The following is a 23,633-nucleotide window of genomic DNA, read 5'->3' as shown; positions in this document are numbered from 1 at the left end:
CATAATTCATACAGAATTGATAGATTAAGCAAAAAACAAAAAAAATCTGTTAATCCAGAATTAAGAACAGAAAAATTGGAATAGGAATAAGGAAAAAATATTTACATAGCTACATAATTATTCGTCGCTACTTGATAACTAGCGCAATTGTTTGCGACGAACTGGACTAAAGTCGGTATCGTCGCTGGAGATATCCATTTCAGCAATGTAAATTCGTGCGAACAAAATGTGTAGGTAAGAGTTATGGAATAAGGGGATTTCCCAGTTTCTACTATGTATGTTCTTTCAGCAATGGTGCTAAGTGTGGTAAAAACAAACATAATTACAAGACAGTGATTTTGAAACCGTACTAGATTAAAAATTGATGATTTTAATAATTAATGATTTTTTCAAAAGTTTAAAAAGAAACCGTGTAAAAAAAGAGTTGGGTGTATATGTATACATACATTTGTATATTGCACATATAATTATATTATAAGGGATATAAACAACCTATGATAGCATACCCTACACTGAGTACGACATGTCAAATTATTATATCTTATTTAATTTTCAAAGAAAAAGTTCTCGTAATTAAACTCACAAAATACCTTAATTGGAGCGAGTACCAAAAACAAAATAAGTTTCACTAAATATAAATAAGTTTATGAACACTATGTATATACACATAAATATATTATTGGTACATCTAAAATTGCACATACATTCCTATACATTACATAACTATACTCAAAGCCCACATTGGCAAACATCCCGCAAATTTTTTATCAAACAAAAACAAACAGGATTGTACAAAAGAAAAAAATAAATTTAACACACATACATATGTACATATATTAGCACAAACATTTCGTGCATACTTAGGTACAAATCGAATTGATCTCTTTAACGAGCTCTCAATTGCACAAAATATGAGTACGTACATAGCATGTACATACAAGTCCACGTATTAGGGTGTCCTAAATACAAAACAATCGGACACCAAATATTTTACTCAATAAAAAGCGCTATTTATAATAGTAACTAACAATTTAAACATATATTCAAAATTAATTCTAGTAAATAAAAATAATATTTATTATTTCATTAATTTAAAAAAAAATACAAAAATGGTTAATAACGATACAAATCAAAATACACTTGCAGGAGCTACAGGCTCAAAACAGGCTCAAAACAGGCTTAAACTAGTGGTAATGTTAATATGAATTACAGAAAAAGGGGTAAGTATACTATGCTTTAACTTTCGTTAACTATTGTAAAAGATTACGTTGAGGTAAGTAAGGTGAGTAATATATTAGTATTACAATTGGATTATTAAGGTAATTTTACAATAATATAATTCAATATTTTATAATTTTTCTAATTCAATTTACTTAATTTTAGTTTTAGGTTTAAATATATATTTTGTCGCTTGACGCAACACCGGCATTCTTAACAGGATCTGATTCCTTCAATATCAAGTGGAAGGACGGCCAGTTTGTGGATGGGACGCTTAATCATGCCCGTCTTGGTTGCTATGTCTGCGACTCGCACCTTGCCGTCTTGCCCTTCGACGGTTGCAACGACGCGCCCTAGTAGCCACTGCTGCGGCGGAACGTTGTCCCCGTGGACGAGAACGAGGTCGTTGAGCTGCATATTGCGTTTGGGGTGCAGCAACTTGTTGCGCTCCTGAAGGCCCATCAGGAATACTTGAACTGTTGCTTGAGACAGCAAACAAGTTGCCATCTCTCGCAACAACGAACTGGGTCCATTGGCACCTTCTCTGGGGGTAATGCCCGCAGGGAGCATCCTATTAATAGATGCGCTGGTGTTAACGCCTCGCCGTCGTTGGGGTCTTGGCTCAGAGGTACTAGGGGGCGAGAGTTGAGGATGGCCTCCACTTCGGCCAATAGCGTTGAGAGCTTTTCCGTCGTTAGTAGAGCATTGCTGAGTGCGCGAACGACCAGATGCTTGGCGGACTTCACCGCCGCCTCCCATAATCCTCCGAAGTTCGGCGCCCTTGGTGGTATAAAGCCCATGCTGAATCCTTCTTCGGCTGCGAATCCCATTAGCTCTGGAGCTTGCGCTAGAAAGACCTCCTTCAGCTCTCGCAGCTTGCGGTCGGCGCCAACAAAATTGGTTGCGTTGCCGCTGAATATTTTTTGTGGCATCCCTCGGCGACCAATGAACCTTTTGAGGGCGAAAATAAAGGAATTAGTAGATAGGTCCGAGACTAGTTCCAAATGTACTGCTTTTGAAGTGAAGCAAACGAAAACTGCTATATAAGTTTTTACGGGTGGTCGACCACGTATTTTTAACGTTGTATATATGGGACCACAAAAATCTACGCCACATATCAGAAGTTTTTCAACTGGCAAATTTCCCATTGTTTGGGTTTGCAACTTCGGCTTGTAATGAAAGCAGTGTGTACAATTTCTTACGGTTCTACTGCAAGCTTCTCTGGCATTAATTAGCCATATGCGTTCTCGAAGAAGTGCAACCAACGCTTTTGCCCCAGCGTGGTGATTTCGAATATGCAGGAACCGTAAATACGTTATAACGAAGTGCAAACTTTTATTTAATAAAAGCGGAAATTTGGCATCGTATGGGAGAGGTGCATTTAATAGGCGACCTCCTACTCGGATTAATTTGAATGACAGCGACGTAACCGAGTACTCATGCAAAAACGGGTTGAGTTTTTGCAAGTTTGCGGGTAGGGTGGTACCTTTATGCAATTTTTGAATAACATCCGAAAATTCTGAATGTTGGACCACCTGTGCAATTTTTAGAAAACTCAAGTTTAGCTCTTCTGAAGTCAGATCCTATATAGTTTTCTTCTTCTCTAATGCTTCGTCTTCTGGCGAGAGCTGGAAGTGGTTATTAATTGGCCATAATGCAGGGTCTTCTAGGAGGAACTGTGGACCGCCAAACCATATTGAATTATTCAATTCGTCCACGTTACAACCCCGAGACACTTGATCCGCAGGATTTTGTTTCGTTGGCACATGTCGCCAATGTACTTTGTCAGTCAATTCTTGGATTTCGGACACTCTATTTGCGACAAAGGTTTGTAATGAAGATGGATGCGTTTTTACACAGTGCAATACAATTTCAGAGTCTGTCCAAAATGTAATTTTCTCGAATCGTCGACTCAACATTGGTGAACTCGTGACCATAATTTGGCAAGTAGATGTGCTGCCGAGAGCTCGAGACGCGGAAGAGACTTGGTCTTCAGCGGAGCCACTCTAGACTTTGCTGTAAGCAGCATACATTTGACACCACTAGCACATTGGCTTCGTATGTATATGCAGAATCCGTACGCTCTTATTGAAGCATCGGAGAAGCCATGGATTTGGCATATAGCAGTCGACTCTAGGTTTACATACCGAGGAATGCTAATTGACGAGAGCTGCAGTAGGTTGGCTTCTTCTTGATTCTGCCAGCTAGTGTCGAGGCGCAATGGAATCGACTCATCCCAATCTAGTTTTTGAATCCAAAGCTCATGCAATAAGATTTTTGCTTTGGTAACTAGTGAGGCTAATAATCCAAGAGGATCGAAAAGGCGAGCGGAGACTGACAATAAGTTCCGTTTAGTGGCTCGCAGATCATTAAAGTTGGCATCCAAAACAAATCGTAAGTGTTTAGTTGAATTTTTGTCATTGAAGCTTAATGACTTTTCAGTGCAATCACTGTCGAAAAATTTAGGGTGGTTCGAAAACCACTTCGTTAAGGTGAATCCTGCCAAGTTTAATATTTTAATTACTTCACTTCTTATAAGATCAAGAGACTCAAAATTTTCAGATCCTGTCAATAAGTCATCGACATAAAAGTCTCTTTTAATGGCCAATGAACCGAGTGGGTATTTAGTTGTATTAGCATCGTTGAGCATTTGTAAACACCGTGTTGCGAGAAATGGTGCAGGCGCAGTGCCATAAGTAACGGTGTTAAGTCGAAAAATTTGAATATGCTCTGAGGGATGCTCTCTCCACACAATAAGCTGATAATTTCTGTCTTCTTCTTGCACCATTATTTGGCGGTACATTTTAGTAATGTCTGCCGTTAAAGCGTACTTGTGTAAACGAAAACGAAGAAGAGTTGAGTACAATTCTTCTTGGATGGTTGGGCTTACCATCAAAAGTTCATTCAATGAAATTTGAGATGAAGTACGACTCAAAGCGTCAAAAATAACACTTAATTTGGTTGTTGTGCTTTCGGGTCTTAAAACACATTGATGCGGAATGAAGTAGGGTGGCTCACTCAGGATCTTATTGTTCGTTGGGTTCATGTGACCCAATGCTCTATATTCATTCATAAAATCCAGATACATTTTGCGAAATTCTGGATCTTTTAATGTCCTTCTCTCCAGGGCCTGAAACCGCCGAACTGCGGTTTTATAGGAGTGACCGAGTAACTTACGGTCAGCTTTAAAAGGCATTCTTACTTGAAGCCGTCCTGAAGGCAATACTTGAGTTGTTTTCACGAAAAATTTTTCACACTCTTTTTGCTCTTGTGTGAATTTGATGAGAGTTTCTGAAGGTAATTCTTCTAAAGCCCAAAACTTTTGGACCACCGAATTAATTGACGTTAAGTCATCTTCAGATTGGCATAATGCATATTTGCCAGACACAACCCACCCTAAAAGGGTTTTCTGTAGCGTTGGTTGATTAGGACCACTTTTAATTTGGCCAACCGCTAACAGATCGAAAAAGGTTTCTGCACCCAATAAGATATCAATCTTTTTTGATTTATGGAATTCTCGATGCGCCAATTTAATATTGTGCGGAATTTTCCAGCCATTAACATTTATGTTATGGTCTGGATGATTAGCTGAAATGCAACGCATTATCCAGAATTCCGCCGAAAATTCGTAACCACTTTCGTATTGGAATTTCCAATTCCTATTATGTTTAATGACTTGGGAGCCTGAGTCTAGTAACGCTCTCGCAGGCAGGTATTCACCATAACTGGTCCTCACTTGAATAACAGCTGTCGCCAACATTACGCGATCCGGCATACTCGCTGTATGCATGGCATGTGTGGTTGATGGTTGCGGATGAGATGCAGTGGGGAAGGAAACCGGGTACTGGTGCAACAATGTGTGATGCGATCGATTGCATACACGACATCGATCCACTCTGCACTTGGATTCCGTATGCCCCTTACGCAAGCAATTTATGCATAAGGGCACCGATTTCACAAACTCGAACCTCTGTTGTACCGGAAGCGCCTTGAAAGTGGGGCAGGCAGTTAAAGGATGTTCCTTTGACTTGCATTTTTGGCAAGTTGGTTGCTTTGCCTCTGCGGCAGCTAAAGCTGATTTTGTCCTGTCCATGTGTGGCTGCTTCATGTGGCTCATGCTGCTTGTGGCTCCGGATTTCGTCCTCGAATAAGATGCTCCTTCCGCAGCTAACTGCTGAAACCTTCTATTTAATGTTGCTTCGCAATCCTTCCATAATGGTAAGTGATCATAGTCAAGTTGATCTTCCCACTTGGATCGGGTGGCAGAGTCAACATTTGTCATAACTATATGTATTATAGTGACGTTTGTTATTTGCTTATCATCGCCCAGAGATAGCAAAGAGTCATAAACAGCAGACACTTCATCAATCATTGATGGCAATGAAGGCGCGGATGGCTTTGGGATGGTTGTCAGCTCAAAAAGTTTAGATATTGTATTGAAAAATATCAAGCTTATTATCGTAAACTTTTTTGAGACTTGCCAACGCTTTCGGATAATTTTCATTCGACATCTGAAACGCTTTACCTGGGATATTTGGATCATTATGAACCAAGCTCTCAAACAAACTCATAAAGTTTTTAAATTCTGAATACTCTTCCTTGAATTTCGGCAAATTCATCTTAGGGAGTCTTGAGACTGGGAGAAGCTACGAAAGATGTTTCGGCAATTGACGTTCTATTTTTGGCTAAAATATTTGTAATTATTGATTTCGTTTCAACAATTATGTCGTCTAACTCTCCTCGGGCCATTTCGTCTTCATCAATCTCTTCAATTTTAGATTGGCATTTCATTAGCTTTTCGCTACATGAATTTAATATGTCGAGCCGACATTCCTATTCAATTGGATCTAACGACATGGTTTTTTCTAAAGGCACGTCCTTATTCGCAAAATACCATTTTTTGCCACCGTCCTTTGACGCTTTAATGACTTTAAGTCGATTAACTCCTTACTTGGAGAGAGGTTGGCGATAGTTGGCTTTGGCTTGCTCATTTTGCGTGTTTAAATTGAATTTCCGAAAAAAAAGACTACAAAGGTTGGCAACAGATATATTAAGAATCGATAACGAAAACGAAAAAATATATATATATCGATTCCCAATTATACGAAAGCCAAACCAATAGCAATAAAGGTTGGCAACAAATATATTTGGAATAGGTTACGAAAGCGAGAAAATATAATATCGATTTCCAATTATACGAAAGCCAAACCGATGTGCAATAGCAAGCACAATTGAAAATTTAACGCGAAAAAATATTGTCCAAAAATTAAATTTGCGAAAACACGAAATAATATGCGAAAAAACTGACCGAATTAAAATTTTACAAAAGGGTCGCACCTTAATGTAGGCAAATCCGCAATCCCAAAATCCCTTCACATTCACTTGAATAGTATATAATACGTATATTATATAATATATAATATATGTAGAAAACGATATATATATACATATGTGTAATGTGAAAAGGGAGAGCCAAAAACTGAAAGTGTGCGTGTGCAGTTTTATTATTATTGTTTTTTGTTTGCACCACTTTTAATAATTCGCACTCGTTACCTGGTGCGTCGGCTGTTTGCCGGCGCTTGCGTCCCTTTGGCACAGGATGCAGCTGCAGCTCATTCCCATGACGACTTAAGCAGCAGCGGATAGACGGCAGCAACGAAGTGATGGCACCAGCGGAATTAGTGGAACAGCGGAGCGATGACAGCAGCAGCGACGGGATAGCAGCAGCGGAGCGACGACAGCAGCAGCGACGTGATGGCAGCAGCGGAGCGACGACAGCAGCAGCGACGGGATGGCAGCAGCGGTGTGACGATAGCAGCGGCTTAATACCAGCAGCGACGGGATGACAGCAGCGGTATGATGATAGCAACGGTGATGACAGCAACGGTTTTAAGCACAACGGTTTTAAGTTTACCGGTTTTTCACTATGCGGCACTTTAAACAGTTCATAAAACTGATTTTTTTTGTTTTAACTGTAATGCAATTATTGTTATTACTTTTTTAGGGCAAAAACGTTTGAGCTTTTATTTGCGCCCACCACTGTACCGCATGAAAAAAGGTGCGTGGAGTCCCTACGCGCGGAAGAAGTTATACTTCTTAGTGATATTCAGAAATGCATATCATTTTGTATGAAAGAAAACTAGAACATTTAAATTCATTATGCACATTTTATAAAGCAAAGTCTAAATGAAGGAATTTTGACTCGGAAAGTAGTTCTGTCTCTTCGTTGCGGAAGGGAATATGCAGCGTAACCATCTCCCTTTTGTACTCTTCGAATTGGGTTGTCATATTATAATTTGTATACCTTATATCATGGTGTTTAGTCAATTTCTTGTATTCATTATTGGCGTTGCATTTGTATTGCGCACAAAACTCGGCCAAAGTAAAATGAATTTTCTTTTTATATTTCTTTGCAGTTTTTCAATAAATTTAAATAAGTTTCTTAATAAATTTAAATAAGTTTTTTAATAAATTTAAATAAATTTAAGTAAATTTACATGTATTTTCATTTATATTTAATTATCAATACATTTTTTTAAAATTATTTACCCTAGTTGTCCATTTTATTTTCTCATGCATTTCAGTCGATTTTTGTATAGAAATTTTACCGGCGTAGAGGCAAAATGCGAAACAATCATACATATATTATGTCGTTTGCACATTTGTCTGTATGTTTGCGAAAGCAAATGTTCTACAAAAGCATATTTCTATACTTAAACAAAATTATTTGAACCATCGTATATTTCTTACATGCATAACCAAAACATACTTAAGACAACGCCACGAAAGTGTCAATAGTGGTGTTGGTGGTAAGCACATTAAAAGTCACAATGTGAACGCAGGTTCGAATCTCGACGGACTTAGTCTTTAATTTTTGCATTTTAACATCGTAATACTATACAAATAAATATTTTTCTTACTAATAGAAATTAAATTTATCACAGCAATATACCTAATATACATATACATAATATTGCTGTGATAAATTTAATTTCTATTAATACGAAAAATATTTATTAGTACAGTATACGATGTTAAAAGGCATACATCTTTCTATCCTATCTTGTGTATCTGCACATGCTCACGTGAATGTATGTATACGCATGTGCGCGTTCAGAAATTCAAAGAATTCGCAGAAAAATAAAGAGAGACGAAAGAAATATAGTCACATAAAATAGTTGAGAATTCGCAAAAATTACAGACAAACGAAAGAAAAATAATGCGCAAGCATACATAAGCGTACTGTACTTATTGACCGCATTATTTTTGCGTAAAACCTTGGAATTTATTCATTAAAATCACCACTCAAAAGTCGTTTTATCCATTGTAAGCGAGCGATTTTTGAAGAAACATCATTTCTAATATGCTACAACACAATATTAGAAATGAAGTTCATAAACCTCACGCTGTCAGATAAAACGATATACCTCGTCATCGCGGGTCGATTTCCAAAATATTTAAATGAAGACTAACTACAGAAATGATCCTGTAAAGTATAGTATAAGTATGAATATGGGTAAATATGTATGTATGCTGGTATCTTCTTCTTAATTGGCGTAGACACCGCTTACGCGATTATAGCCGAGTTAACAACAGCGCGCCAGTCGTTTCTTCTTTTCGCTACGTGGCGCATATTGGATATTCCAAGCGAAGCCAGGTCCTTCTCCACTTGGTCCTTCCAACGGAGTGGAGGTCTTCCTCTGCCTCTGCTTCCCCCGGCGGGTACAGCGTCGAATACTTTCAGAGCTGGAGTGTTTTCGCCCATCCGGACAACATGACCTAGCCAGCGTAGCCGCTGTCTTTTAATTCGCTGAACTATGTCGATGTCGTCGTATATCTCGTACAGCTCATCGTTCCATCGAATGCGGTATTCGCCGTGGCTAACGCGCAAAGGAAAATAAATCTTTCGCAGAACTTTTCTCTCGAAAACTCGCAACGTCGACTCATCCGTTGTTGACATCGTACAAGACTCTGCACCATATTGAAGGACGGGAATTATGAGTGACTTATAGAATTTGGTTTTTGTTCGTCGAGAGAGGACTTTGCTTCTCAATTGCCTACTCAGTCCGAAGTAACACCTGTTGGCAAGAGTTATTCTGCGTTGGATTTCTAGGCTGACATAGTTGGTGGTGTTTACGCTGGTTCCAAGATGGACGAAGTTATCTACAACTTCAAAGTTATGACTGTCAACAGTGACGTGAGTGCCAAGTCGCGAGCGCGACGACTGTTTGTTTGATGGCAGGAGATATTTCGTCTTGCCCTCGTTCACTGCCAGACCCATTTTCTGTGCTTCTTTGTCCAGCCTGGAAAAAGCAGAACTAACGGCGCGGGTGTTGAGGCCGATGATGTCAATATCATCGGCATACGCCAGCAGCTGTACACTCTTATAGAAGATGGTACCTTCTTTATTTAGTTCTGCGGCTCGAACTATTTTGTCCAGAAGCAGGTTGAAGAAGTCGCACGATAGGGAGTCGCCTTGTCTGAAACCTCGTTTGGTATCGAACGGCTCGGAAAGTTTCTTCCCGATCCTGACGGAGCTTTTCGTGTTGCTCAACGTCAGTTTACACAGCCGTATTAGTTTTGCGGGGATACCAAATTCAGACATCGCGGCATAAAGGCAGCTCCTTTTCGTGCTGTCGAAAGCAGCTTTGAAATCGACGAAGAGGTGGTGTGTGTCGATTCTCCTTTCACGGGTCTTTTCCAAGATTTGGCGCATGGTGAATATCTGGTTGGTTGTTGATTTTCCAGGTCTGAAGCCACACTGATAAGGTCCAATCAGTTTGTTGACGGTGGGCTTTAATCTTTCACACAATACGCTCGATTGAACCTTATATGCGATGTTGAGGAGGCTAATCCCACGGTAGTTGGCGCAGATTGTGGGGTCTCCTTTTTTATGGAGTGGGCTTAGCACACTTAAATTCCAATCGTTGGGCATGCTTTCGTCCGACCATATTTTACAAAGAAGCTGATGCATGCTCCTTATCAGTTCTTCGCCGCCGTGTTTGAATAGATCGGCCGGCAATCCGTCGGCCCCTGCCGTTGGTATACATTTTTGTTTTTTTTTACAGATTTCACTGCATTTATGTATTATATATGCAAATGTATATTTTGTTATTTTTATTACAGGTTTCACTGCACGCACTATATATGTATGTAGGTACATATTTTTGTGTTGGAGGTTTTCACTGAAGCACTTCACATATATTTATGTATATGTATATATGTTTGGATCTTTAATCTTTTTTACAATTTTTTTTGTGTATTTTTTGTTTTATTATTTGTAGTTTTTTCACATTCACTGAACCATGAACACCGAAATCCAAACACCGAAAAAGCTACAATTGGCAATTGGTTGCGAAAAGAATTTGTTCACTATTATTATTACAGTGTGTGTAAAATTTAAGTTAACTTTTTAAACACGCATAAGTCCCTGCTCGGGCGCCATGAAGTCTCTGAAGCTATATTTATTGAATCTGAAGCTATATATATTGAATATATATTTTGTCGCTTGACGCAACAGCTCTCTCGAAAACTCATAACGTCGTCTCATCAGATGTTGTCTTCGTCCACAGATATGCTCTTCCGACGGCTCTTGAAGAAAACACTAAAATTTAAGGAGCTTTCATTACAGGCAAATTCTCTTTTGATGCCACTCAGTGCGTTCACACGAGCAAAATGAGTTTTTCTGTCCATTCTTTAGAAAATTTTGGCAAATGTTTATGTGGTTCGGCAACGCGACACTTATAGCATGTTGAACAGTTAATTTGTATCTTTGTATTCTGGTATTATCTAAATATAAACACTCCATTACAATCACCCAAAACCTAATAAAAGTATAAAATATAATTATAAAAATTTAATAATTTGTATATTATTATAGTTTAAAAATTGTCTGAAAAGATGATTTTTTAAGCTACCATCACTACAAGATACCTATCGGTTTAATTAAATTGTCGTTTAATTACCTAACCGCTTTCAAAAATTTATCTTAAAGTTTCTATGCATTCCTTAAGGTTCGGTTTACAATTCTAAACGAAAATCTTGTGTACGTGTGATCGTTCATCCCTTTTTTCGTATTGGTCTTATTAGGTGCGTGGTGTCTATATGTTAGTTTCCGGGTTAATGCCTTGAATGTCTCCGTATTCGGAGATATTTTTATTAGGTCATAATAATTGGCATCACAAACTGCCTCAGCGAACAGCTGTTCATTTGGTGTTAAATGCATTTTCATTCTTCTTCTCTACTGGCGTAGAAACCGCTTACGCTTTTATAGCCGAGTTTAAGCCAGCGCACCAGTCGTTCTTCCATTTCGCTGCTTGGTCCCATTTGGAGATTCCAAGCGAAGCCAGGTTCTTCCCCACCTCTACTTCTTCCTCTGCTTCCTCCGGCGGATATTGCATTGAATACTCTCAGAGCTGGAGTGCTTTAATCCACTTGGACGATATGGCCTAGCCAGCGTAGCCGCTGTCGCTTACATCATTAATCTATGTTCATGTCGTCGTAAATCTCATACATTTTATTGTTACATCGGCTGCGGTATTTGACCATACATCTGCTGCAGAACCTCTCTCTCGAAAGCTCATAATGCCGACTCAACATATGTCATCGTCAATGAATATATGCATACCAGGATGGGAGAATGAGTGACTTATAGAGTTTGGTCTTTCTTTGTTAAGATGACTTTACTTCTCAGTTGCCTACTCAGTCCGAAGTAGCACCTGTGTGCAAGAGTTAGTCTGTTTTGGAATTGGAGGCTGACGTTTCTTTTGGTGTAAAAGCTGGTTCCAAGATAGACGAAATTATCTACTACTTCGAAATTATGATTGTCAACAGGGACGTGGGAGCCAAATTGCGAATGCGACGACTCTTTGTTTGAAAACAAGACATATTTCGGCTTGCCCTCTTTCCCTACCAGCCCCTTTGCTTCGCCGCCTTATCCATCCAGAGGATAATAATTTCAATATCATCGGCGTACGTTCGAGTTATTTTCTTCAGAAGTCGATTGAAGAAGTCACACGATAGAGACTCGCCATGCCTGAAACCTAATTTGCTATCGAATGTCTTGGAGAGAACCTTCTCGATCCTGACGGAGTTTTTGGTACTCCTCAATGTTAGTTTACACAGTCGTATTAGTTTTGCGGCGATATCAAATTCAGACATAGCGGCATAAAGGAGATCCTTTTCGTGCTGCCAAATGCAGCTTTGAAATCGTTGAAGAGGTGATATGTGTCGATCTTCTTTTACGGGTCTTTTCCAAGATTCGGACCTTGGTGAATACCTTGTCAGTTGTTGATTTTCCAAGCGCAAAAGCCACACTGATAAGGTTCAATCAGTTTATTTATTTATTTAGGGCTTCAGTCTTTCACACAATACTCTCGATAGAACCTTATAGGCGATGTTGAGGAGGCTTATACCACGGTAGTTGGCTCAGATTGTGGGGTATCCCTTTTTTTGGAAGGAGAAACACTTAAATTCCAATCGTTGGGCATTATTTCGTAAAACTATATTCTACAAGGAAGCTGATACATGCTTCTTATCAGTTCTTCGCCCCCGTATTTGAATTGCTCGGCCGGCAATTCATCGACCCCCGGCGCTTAGCTGTTCTTCAGACATGTAATTGCAACGTCCGCTCCATCATCATCGATTGAGCAATCGCATCCTTTCGTAGAACTTTCAAACATTACCCAAGTCGGCTTGTCAAGTACTTCGTACTCTCGTATTTTTACTCTCTCTTTTATCGTCTGCAAATGCGCTTTTCCCTGAAACTCTTGGTATGTATCCCATCCTGTACGTGTTGTGGTTTATGTTTTCTCTTCACTGCCACGTGGCACTGCTCATCGCACCAGTTGTTCTTTTACCTTTTCAGAAAACCAATGGTTTCGTTTGTAGCTGAAATGCTGTCCCACAGTTTTCTTATACCAAGCTGCTGATGAAAGCTCTGTAGAATATGAGTGCAAATGGAGTAGAAAATCGTTCGGCTGTCTGTTGTGAGTGCAGCTTCTCTACGTCGAACCGTCCTTGTGTTTGTTGACCTGCCTTCTTTGCTACACAGAGTGGTCCGGGCTATCTTGTTGCAGTGGAATTACGCACCCGTGAATTCCAGTATTAAGCGACGGAGTCTCACTCCCATCACGGTTTCCACACCGAATTTGCGCTCTCTTATACGGCCACTGTAGTAAATGCTACAACGACCTACTCATCTCAGTCCTTGTCTCCTCCATGGCATTTCTTGGACGGTGGTGATGTCTACCTTTATTCTAACTAAGATGTTAACCAGCCGGGCAGCGGAACTTTCCCAATTAAGGGACCGGATATTCCAGGTGCAAGTCCTTAAATCGTAATCTTTAATATGTTTGCAGTGGTCGTCATCAAAAGGAAGTCTCTCACATAATTATCATATATATTATTCTCTTTGTAATTCAAAGGTCGTGAAAGAGAAAAAATTAATGATCCAAAAAAATTGCAATAGCAACTGCGGCATTTTGTCTTGTAATGACTCTGAAATATGAATGGACGATATTGCATAACTCGTTTTTGTGATTTCTTTAGTTGAAATAAGAAAACGTTAACTTCGGCTGCACCGAAGCTATAATGCCTTTACAAATACACAAGTTTTACAATACAATGACATGTTTCCGACAGATTCTTGGGGAGAATATGACGGGTGCAAAATTTTAAATCGATATCTCAAAAACTAAGGAATTAGTTCGAGTATATACAGACCGAACAGTCGGATAGACGGACATGGTTCAATCGACTCAGCTCGTCCCGCTAATCATATGTATATGTAGTATATAAAGAATGAATTCAAAATACCTTGGAAGTGATGTTATTTTTCTTGTCGAGTAGAATGATAATACTTTGGAATCTGAAATCTCCCAAAATCTCGACTTAAGCTTAAAAAAAAATATGTTTCGTACTTTTTCGCGCTATTAGCCCATAGCTTAGCTAAGTATCTACCGATTTATTTAAAAACGGTTTGAGAAAGAAGAATCTCAGACCTTTCGAATGACGTATTTGTTTTTGCAAACAAAACTTAAATTATTTTAACCTTTTTCTCTTTTTTTTGACTTTGGCGATATTTTGAAACACTGTTTTATAAGAAAACAAAATTCTGATTTGTTTCAAAGAGTAAGTTTAATACCGAATTTAAAGAATCTTTTATTTCAAAATACGGTAAAAAAATTACTAAGTTTTTATAAAACGAAATAGGTTTTTTTTTGTACCCTATTTTGACGCCTTTATAACTTTAAGTTATGAGTGCACGTGATGTTTATCTTTACTTGTTTTTGCCGTTAAATTTGATAAAAGTCATTTTAAATGGCAACATATTTGCCTCAAAGTGGTCATACAAGGCATACATGTGTGTTCGATCAGTATGTGTTCGATTGCGGTTTACTGGTATGGTCTTGTGCGCATATTAATTCATGTTGGCAAAAATGTTTGATTTTTTACGATCGGTATGCACACATGTATGTCGTGTATGGCGCTGTGTGCACACAAAATCGCATTTTTCTGTATACACTACCTGAATAGGAAAGATCGCCGAACAATTTTCCTCTTACTTGTCGCACATATTCACTGCTTGAAAAGCGAACGCAAAATGGATTTGTATGTGATGTATGGTGAAACGATTTCATACAGATCGAACACACGTGTGTTTCATGTAAGTTATTTTCCAGGAAGTTATAAGAAAACTTAATTTGGGTTAATACGCCTATTTTATTATACGACACTTTTGGAACTAAAAGCTTTAATCAAATATAGCTCTATACGAAACCTTAGATTGGCGGCGCGATAATGTGAACGTAAAGGTAAGCGCGCGTGGCTTTTCAGGTACTTTCGGTTTAGCGACGAAACAATTGCAATTTTGTAAAAGTACAAGTAAACAAACGCATAGTTAACTCCTCCCCCTTTAGTTTACACTTGCTTTCAAGTGTCTGTTAGAAATATGGTACGTTGTTGAACTGAGGTGGACTTGACATCATGATCTTCAATGTATGGGCGTTCGAGTCAGACAGTGTTGGGAATGATAACATTTGTATCAAAATTTTCTGCTTGTTTCGTTGCCATGCGTATGACCCTAGGCAAATTAATAAGATGAGGAGGAGAAATATAACCAGTGTAATCATATCTCTTTTATATTCGGTCTTCAAATGCTTGGGTGTGGTTTATATAAAGAGTTTCCAACGATTCTAGTGACAACACTTTTACAATTTTATCTTCCAGAGACGTTAATTGAATAGTAGGCGCTCCGGGCTTCATAACTATTGGTTCGATGTTGCTAAATTCCTTATTCCTTATTTCCTATGTCGCGATGTAACATCACTCTACATGACTGATAAAGTTGTTCCATATGATTAATCCATTAAATTTGTTCAACAAAATGAGACTGTTACCAATCTTTTCAATCTGTGGGATATGATCAGGGTTGCTGAAAGTGAACGTTCTCCCCTAACTTATTTTGGTATACAATTGGTATTTCTTAAATTAACAATTGTGTCCTTATTGCATAGTGTGACATTTATTATAGTTTTTCAATCATCTTGAATTCGATATATTTCTTCCTTAAACACAAATTTTTCGTTTAGTTCTAAATAGATAGCTGAATTATTTTGGACAATCGGCTTTAGAAGTATATTTTGGTAATTGGTTTTATCAAAGTTCGGTATCTTAATAATGTAAATGGGTGTTGTTGTATTGTGTCAAATGAATACATCGGAAAACTCTAACATTTCCTCTATTGACCATGCGGCATATTGCGTGATTCAAATAATTTTAATTTAACTCGACTTTATTTAAGAGTAAAGAATTTATAATGTTTAACCTTGCCCATTGAACTGCATATCTGATATTATTTAACTCTTCTTTGATAACTCTCACTTGGTTTTGTAAACTAATGTCTATTACTTGTTTGTTATTATTGGTGATAAGTTTGTCAAAGTTGTGCTCTATCATGACCAGATCGTCATGGTCCCGCGACATACATATGTATGTCCATGACGAATCTAACCAATTTAGGAATCTAGGTTTGGTCTCGTGGTGAATTGAGTGATAAAGACTATTGTCGTGTGTATCTAGTGCGCTTCCGATTTGGTTCAAATTGATGAGATGAATAATTTTGGTTGTGGACGTTCTTATTTTCCCGTTTCCCTTATAAACTGATATTGTTTGTGCGTCTGTATAATTGGTGATTTTTACGAACCCATTCAATGGTCTACAATTTAGTGCAAACATTTAGGCTGGAAAGATTTACGAACTCTTAATATTGCTTTTGTGACTGATTTTGCCTGATTCAAATAAGACTGTGGTACTTCTATCCCCTTTAAATATTTCTTTTTGGTATCTTAAAGTAAGTTTAGATCCTAACCTGGTGTTCTGATTGACAAATATCTGTGGAAATATTACGACACCACATTTAATATTAAAACGATTATTTATTAGAGAGATCTTAAACACTTGTACTCTTGACGGCGTCTGTACAAAAAGTGACGCTTCTTAAAACTGTAAACTAAGAATAAGAATTTAGTTGGAAACTGTAAATTTCCAAGAATATACAGAGAATGAAGTAATAGAAAAATAATAGAATAACTGACAAACAGTGCTGCCAGATGTGATGCATCTTGTTAGTGTGCCCACAGTACTCCCCCTGAAATAAAGTCCTGCTGGACTTTTTAAGGTGTTGGTTGTGAGTTGTCTGTTAACTCAATGTATACTGGCTTCAGCATGCCGATTGAGACTGTTTTGTCTGCCCCATTGATTCTAATGATGGAGGTTTTATCGTCTACACGCTGGATGACTTCATGGGGGCCAGTGTATGGTTGTTGCAGAGGCTTCTTGATGGAGTCTACTCTCTTGAAGACGTGGGTGCACGGGTCAAGGTTTTTGAGTAGGAACAGCTTGTGTTTGATGTGATGAGCTGTTGGTGTTGGCCTGATTGCTTGGATGATTTGACAGTATTTCCTCACGAATGTCTGTGGATCACCTGGTGTGCTTGCTGTATCAAAGAAATCACCGGGTATACGCAGTGTAGTCCCGAAAAGCAGGATAGGAGATGCTTTCAGATCTGGTTTGTATGCGGTTCGGAGTCCTAGTAGAACTGACGGTAGCATGTCCGGCCAAGGTGTCTCATTGTTGCACATGAGAGCCGCCTTGAGTGTGCGGTGCCACCGTTCCACCAGACCATTCGATTGAGTATGATACGGCGTCGTTCTGATACGATGAATGCCCAGCATTCGTGAGAGTGAGGTGAACAGTGCTGATTCGAACTGCAGACCTTGATCAGTGGTGATTGTCAATGGTGTACCGAATTGACAAATTCACTGAGTATAAAAGGCGTGTGCAACTGTCTCAGCTGTCATGTTGTTGAGTGGTATGACGTGTGGCCATCTGCTGAAGCGGTCAATGATCGTCAGACAGTAGCGAAGGTCCTTGACTCTGGGCAGCTCTATGAGACCCGGTGGACGTGCTCGAAGCGATTGTCTGGTACTTCAATGTGGTTTGGTATGGTGCGATTGTGACGATGGACCTTGGAACTTTGACATGGTATGCAGTGTCTGGACCAGAGGAGTGCGTCTTTTCTAATACTTCGCCAGACGAATCTTCCGGTGAGTTCCTTGACTGTGGCCCTGCCACTAGGATGAGAAAGACCATGGATGATGTCAAAGGCCTGGTGTCTGAGTGGCTATGGAAGATAAGGGCGCACAATATTATTGGTCACATCACATAGTATATCATGACCTTCAATGTTCAGCAGGTGCAGCTTGAGGGACGTGCTGGATTGGAGATCATTAAGCTGGTCATCTTGGAGTTGTGCCAGCGCAATGGTCTCAGCATCAAGTTTGGTTGGCATGGTTATGGCATTGATTCTCGAAAGCGCATCAGCCACGACGTTTTCTGTGCCCTTGGTATGGAAAATCTGAGTTGAGAACTGTGCGATGTAGTCCAATTGACGTAGTTGGCGAGGGGATGCCTTGTCAGCACGTTGAGAAAATGCGTAGATGATTGGCTTGTGGTCGGTGAAGATGCTGAAGTTTCTTCCCTCGAGAATGTGCTTGAAAAACTTGATGGCGGCAAAGATGGCTAGAAGTTCATTCTTGGAGTATCTGGTCTCTGCTGGACTGAGCTTGCGGGAGAAAAAGGCCAGTGGTTGCCATGAGTCTTTGTGTCGCTGTTCAAGAACGCCCCCAATGGCTGTATCCGAGGCGTCGGATCTCAATGAGAGGATGGCGTTTGGTGCGAGGAAAGCCAGGCGCGTGGCTTGGTTGACACTTTTCTTGCAGTCTTGCCCGTCTTGATCTGCAGAAGGTGTCCACTGGACTTTAGTGTTGTCCTTCTTCTTGGCATGTTTGAGAAAGTCCGTCAGTGGTGATTGTATCTGGGCCGCTTGAGGGATCGCTCGCCGGTAGTAGTTGACGATCCCTAGGAAACGACGTAAATCGCTGACGGTTTCTGGCTTTGTGTAATCGGCGATTGCTTGCGTGCGTTCGGCGGGTGGAGTGTAGCCGTCTTTGTTGATAGTGTACCCCAGGTAGATGATTTCAGACTTGCCAAACTGGCACTTCTTTGGATTAATGGTGAGATGATGTGCACGCAGGACTTCAAAGATGTTGGTGAGATGTCGTAGATGCTGTTCGTGGGACTGAGAGTAGACAATCAGATCGTCTATGAGGATGTTGTTCATATGTCTTTGAAAAATCTGCGTGGCATTGCGTAGTCCGGGTGGCATACCCAGAAATTCGAAAAGTCCAAAAGGGGTGGTTACAGCTGTTTTGGCAATGTCTGACTTGGCCATGGGTATCTGGTGGTAAGCCCTGACTAAGTCGATGGTGGAGAAAACGGTGGATCCGTGGAGACGCTGGGGAATGTCATCCCCATGAGGGGCTGGATATCGATCTGGAACTGTATTTGCCTTTAGTTTTCGATAGTCACCTGTGGTGCGCCATCCACCTGTTTTCTTTGGCACCATATGGATAGGGGTGGCCCATGGGCTGCTCGATGGACGGATCACGCCATGATGTAGCAGGAGGTCAAAGTCATCTTTAGCTATTTGTAGTTTCTCGCCGGTGATTCGTCGTGGGCGCTCAAATACTGGTGGCCCAGTTGTCTCAATCTGATGAGCGACTTGACTGTCAGTGGCTGTGATAGGATTGGTGCTGGGATGAGTTATGTCGATGAATTGGTTGAGTAATTGCAGGTATTTGGCGTCATGTGCACCAGGACAGATTGAGCGATCGATTGTTGAAATGCTGTGTACCGTGGCCTCAGATAGTGTGCCCTGAGTTGTGCATGACGAGGTTGTATCGATGAGACATCGTCCTTTGAGATCTAGAAGCAATGCAAAGTGGACCAGGAAGTCTGCACCGAGAATGGCTGACTTGGCATCTGCGATTATAAAAGACCAATTAAATGTACGGCGAAGATTGAAATCAAGGGTGATGACTTTTCGACCGTATGTTCGGATAACGGCCCCGTTGGCTGCGAAGAGAGTCAGATCATCTTCTGTGAGCGTGTGAGTGATGGCGGACTTGGGCATGAGAGAGATCACTGATCCAGAATCGACAAGAAATCTCATGTTTGTTGTGCGACCATGAATGTGAAGGCGATGCTCTCTGGTTGGTGGTGTGTTAGCCTCTATGCTGTCGCCGGCCGCCTGGATGGTCGACAGCGAAGTTAGTTTTCCGCCGATGAGTCGAAGGTGCAAGGACGCTCTGGACCCATAGAGACGGTGATAATAGCAGAACTTCTTATTGTTTGAGGCTGGCTCTTCCTTCGATGATAACTGCATGGAAACTGCCAGATGCAGGTTGGGGTCGGTCTCGAGAAATTCCCTGGTCCTTGATACAGGTCATCAGGTCGGCTATGGCAAGTTTAAGGCCTGACAAGTCCTTTGCCATGCTGGTGAGCAGAGTATTTTCAAATTTATCGCCCCTGTGTGCTGCCTGGGCAGGCTGGAGATGTGTAGCCGTAACGGAATGGCCAGCCTGGTTTTCCATTAGCTCGTTTGCAACTTCAGCAAGCTCATCTGGAGGGGCATCTCTGAGTACTTTGAGACACCGGCTGGTTGATGGTGGTAACAATGCCAACCATTTTATACGCAGTAAGTCCTCTGAGGCCCTGTCGCCCATGAGAATTCTGAGCGGGCGCAGGAGCTGGCTAGGTTTCTTATCATCGAGTTGAACCTCCGTAAGCGCTCGGTCACTGGATTCTGAAAACCGCTTCAATATCTCGTCCTTCAGCTTCGCGTACTTGTCGATCTCTGGTGGATTCTGCAGAAAGTCCGCTAGCTGTAACATTGCATCAGTGTCCAAGGCACTAACGATTTGATTGTAACGTGATGCGTCATTTGTGATACGGGCCACCTGTAACACTGCTTCAACCTGAACAAACCACAAACGAGGCTAGATGGACCAGAACTGCGGGAGTTTGCAACTGGACACAGCTACAATTGATGCAGTGTTGTGGGCTTCATCGGCGGCGTCACTGATGGTCACAGTTGGGTCGTTTGTGGTCATGTTCGAGGAGATTGATGTCAAGACGTTTGAATTACTGGTGGACGTGTTTGGCGAATGCTCTAATGGCATGTCAATGAATCGATTAAGAGCACGTGGTCACTGGTTTGCACAAATTTTTGGACACTGATGAGTGAGAAATTGCAACGAGCGTGAATTTGCAATTAATATTAACGTTTGCACTCATTTGTACTTTAACGCGTGGAGAGACACAGTTTGTTCCAATTTAATCACGTCGGGGTCACCATAATGTGGAAATATTACGACACCACATTTAATATTAAAACGATTATTTATTAAAGAGATCTTAAACACTTGTACTCTTGACGGCGTCTGTACAAAAAGTGACGCTTCTTAAAACTGTGAACTAAGAATAGGAATTTAGTTGGAAACTGTAAATTTCCAAGAATATACAAAGAATGAAGTAATAGAAATATAATAGAATAACTGACAAACAGTGCTTCCAGATGTGATGCATCTTGTTAGTGTGCCCACATATCTTTTGTCCTTGTTCGTAAGATATTATTTGCTTTCTATTTTGGTTGTGGGTCTCAAGATCATTTTTTTTTTGTTTTTGTGTGATTTTGTCAATATTGCCTTGTCGGCTTTTCTCGTATTGTTTGGCATTCGTTGTGATACTGCTGCCAAAGAAGACGTCCAAAGTTCGTTTTTTGTAACTGAATGGATCGTATAATTATGTTCATAAAAAGCTTATTCATGTTTCTAGAAGGCGGTTCCGCTCCAAGCGGGTGACATCTGCATCCTGTCGTAGTCCAGAGTGCTGTGTTCTGACAAGTCTGAAGTTTCTTCATCTGCGTTCTACTGCATCCAGGCGACCATATTGCTGCGGCGTAAATGAGGACCGGCCGGCCGATTGCCTTGTAAGTTTCCAACAACGTTTCTTTGTCTTTTCCCCAAGTGCTGCCGGCTAGCGACTTGAAGGTTTTGTTGCGGCTCTGTACCTTGGTGATAATCACGGTCGTAAGAGGAGTGAAGAAGTATAAACTATAAAAAGTTATACCTGAAATCTTAGGTTATTGACAGTCGAAATCTTGACGTCATCAACTGCTATATTAAGCTGAAGTCTGTACTCCTTCGTCCAGTTCGAAAATATGGTCGCTCTGGATTTGGTAGGAAGTGTGTTAAGTTCCTTGCAGAAAAGAAGCGAGAAAGGTCGAGAGATAGCTGTTTACCTTTGAATACATGCCATCGATTCCAATGCTCGAAGTCAAAATTATGCTATTATCAGCCTATGAGGTTATAGAAACTCGCTCCAGTGGCTGTGGGAGTTTCGAAATGTAGAAGTTAAACAGTAGCGGGGAGAGGACAGCACGCTGTGGAACCCCCTGTTTAGTTCTTCTCATTTTGGATTTTTCTTCTCGAATCAGTACGGATGATTGACGACCACTCAGGTATGTCATGGACCACCTCTTCTGTCCTGGAGGGAGCGTAGTTTGTTCAATGTCCTGCAGTAGCGTTGTGTTATTGACTGAGTCAAAGGCTTTTGACAAGTCCAACGCTATTAGGATCGTTCTCTCGTAGTCTCGGGTTGAAGCCACGAACTATCTCAGCGTTTATGACGCTAAGTGCTGTGGTGGTACTGTGCACTTTTGGGAATCTATCTTGGTGGTTATCTAGGCTCAGGTGGTGAGTGATGGTCGGGAGTCGCAATACCTCAGGTGTCTTCACTACTGGGGAGAGGAGAGTTGTCGGACGATAGGACACCTCTTTGTTGGGCCACTCTTCCGACTTTCCACACATCGGGTATTTAAAGAGTGATCAGTGACAGGTTGACGACCTTGATGAGGTGGCTTATTCTCGGCGAGCCTAGATGTTTTAGCATAAGCATGTTGATTCCATCAGGGCCATTGGATTTAGCAGTCTTTTGGCATTTGCGATCTTTACGCAAAACGTTGAAACCGGCACAACTTAAAAGATCTGAGCAGCTGTCTAGCTTGGTTTCTTGGACCGCAGCTATAGATACGCGTTCCCTATTCATTAGTGCAACTATTTTCTCGATCTTGTTTGTTTGTTTGGTGACGCCACTGTTAAGTGTTGCGGGTGCAGACTCCTGCAGCACGGGGCAACGTACGACACACTCCACTTGGCCCTTGGCCGGATAAAATCAGGGTCAATTCCGGAGCGTAGAACCGGCTGTCGTGGGAACTGACTGAACTCTTATAGGGCGGTGCTGTGAAGATTTGAATGTTAAGTTAATCTCTCGGCATGAAAGTTATAGTTTCAGAATTAAGTGATTTTTCTTTGTTTTAATTGTATATCTGCGATAGATTTCGATTTAATTATTCTGCCTTGTACAAACTTTGAGAACTTATCTACTGCGGTTAGAACTACTACCTTCTTTGCCGAGTAAATGTCTATGTGTAAAATTTTCTCTGGAAATTCTGGTATGGGAGTTTCTTTAATATGAGGATTCGGTGGATATCTGTCATATTTAGCGCTTCTACGTACTTGACATTATTTTAGTAATCTTTCAATTTCACTTTTCATTCCCGGAAGTAGAATTTTTCAGCTAATTGTAATTTATTTTCTTTTGCATTACGAAGGGCTCTGTTACAGAGTTGTAAAATTTGTTCATCTTATGAGGTCTTGAACAATTAAAGAAGTAAAACTGGTCTTAATATTTTTAAAACTACGTTGATGACTGATTGAGATATTTCTTCAGTAGCTTTATTAATTCTGTTATTGTATAATTGGGCTGTGAAATTAGATGTCTATGAACTGAAAGATACGGAATTTATAGTCTGTAAATTGATCTCTCTGAATAAAAATTTTATTTTTGAAGACGTTCATTGGGACTTCAACACTTGGAATTAGGTATTTCGCTGAACTGTCGACACTGTGTTGTGTTGAGGTAACTGAGTTAACTTGCGATAACGCATCCGC

At 40.4% G+C, this 23,633-nt stretch overlaps 2 protein-coding genes and 1 pseudogene across 2 annotated transcripts; all 3 read right to left on the bottom strand.

Annotated features, from left to right (window-relative positions):
• Positions 1 to 1,679: 1,679 nt before the first annotated feature.
• LOC126764723 (uncharacterized) lies at positions 1,680 to 2,150 on the bottom strand. The gene has a single exon (XM_050482376.1). It carries the CDS (start codon positions 2,148 to 2,150, stop codon positions 1,680 to 1,682), a length of 471 nt encoding a protein of 156 aa, XP_050338333.1.
• A 6,368-nt stretch (positions 2,151 to 8,518) lies between these two features.
• Positions 8,519 to 8,721, bottom strand: LOC126764814 (small nucleolar RNA U3; annotated as a pseudogene).
• Positions 8,722 to 19,964: 11,243 nt separating this feature from the next.
• Positions 19,965 to 20,732, bottom strand: LOC126764722 (uncharacterized). Its single transcript, XM_050482374.1, has 2 exons — positions 20,664 to 20,732; positions 19,965 to 20,597 (listed from the first exon to the last, which is right to left on the bottom strand). The coding sequence occupies exons 1-2, from the start codon at positions 20,730 to 20,732 to the stop codon at positions 19,965 to 19,967; spliced, it is 702 nt and encodes a 233-aa protein (XP_050338331.1).
• Positions 20,733 to 23,633: the final 2,901 nt, after the last annotated feature.

Source organism: Bactrocera neohumeralis, unplaced genomic scaffold, assembly GCF_024586455.1.
Source record: "Bactrocera neohumeralis isolate Rockhampton unplaced genomic scaffold, APGP_CSIRO_Bneo_wtdbg2-racon-allhic-juicebox.fasta_v2 cluster09, whole genome shotgun sequence".
NCBI lineage: Eukaryota > Metazoa > Arthropoda > Insecta > Diptera > Tephritidae > Bactrocera > Bactrocera neohumeralis.
The sequence above is the reverse complement of the archived record's forward strand: the minus strand, read 5'-3'. Positions and strand labels throughout refer to the sequence as shown.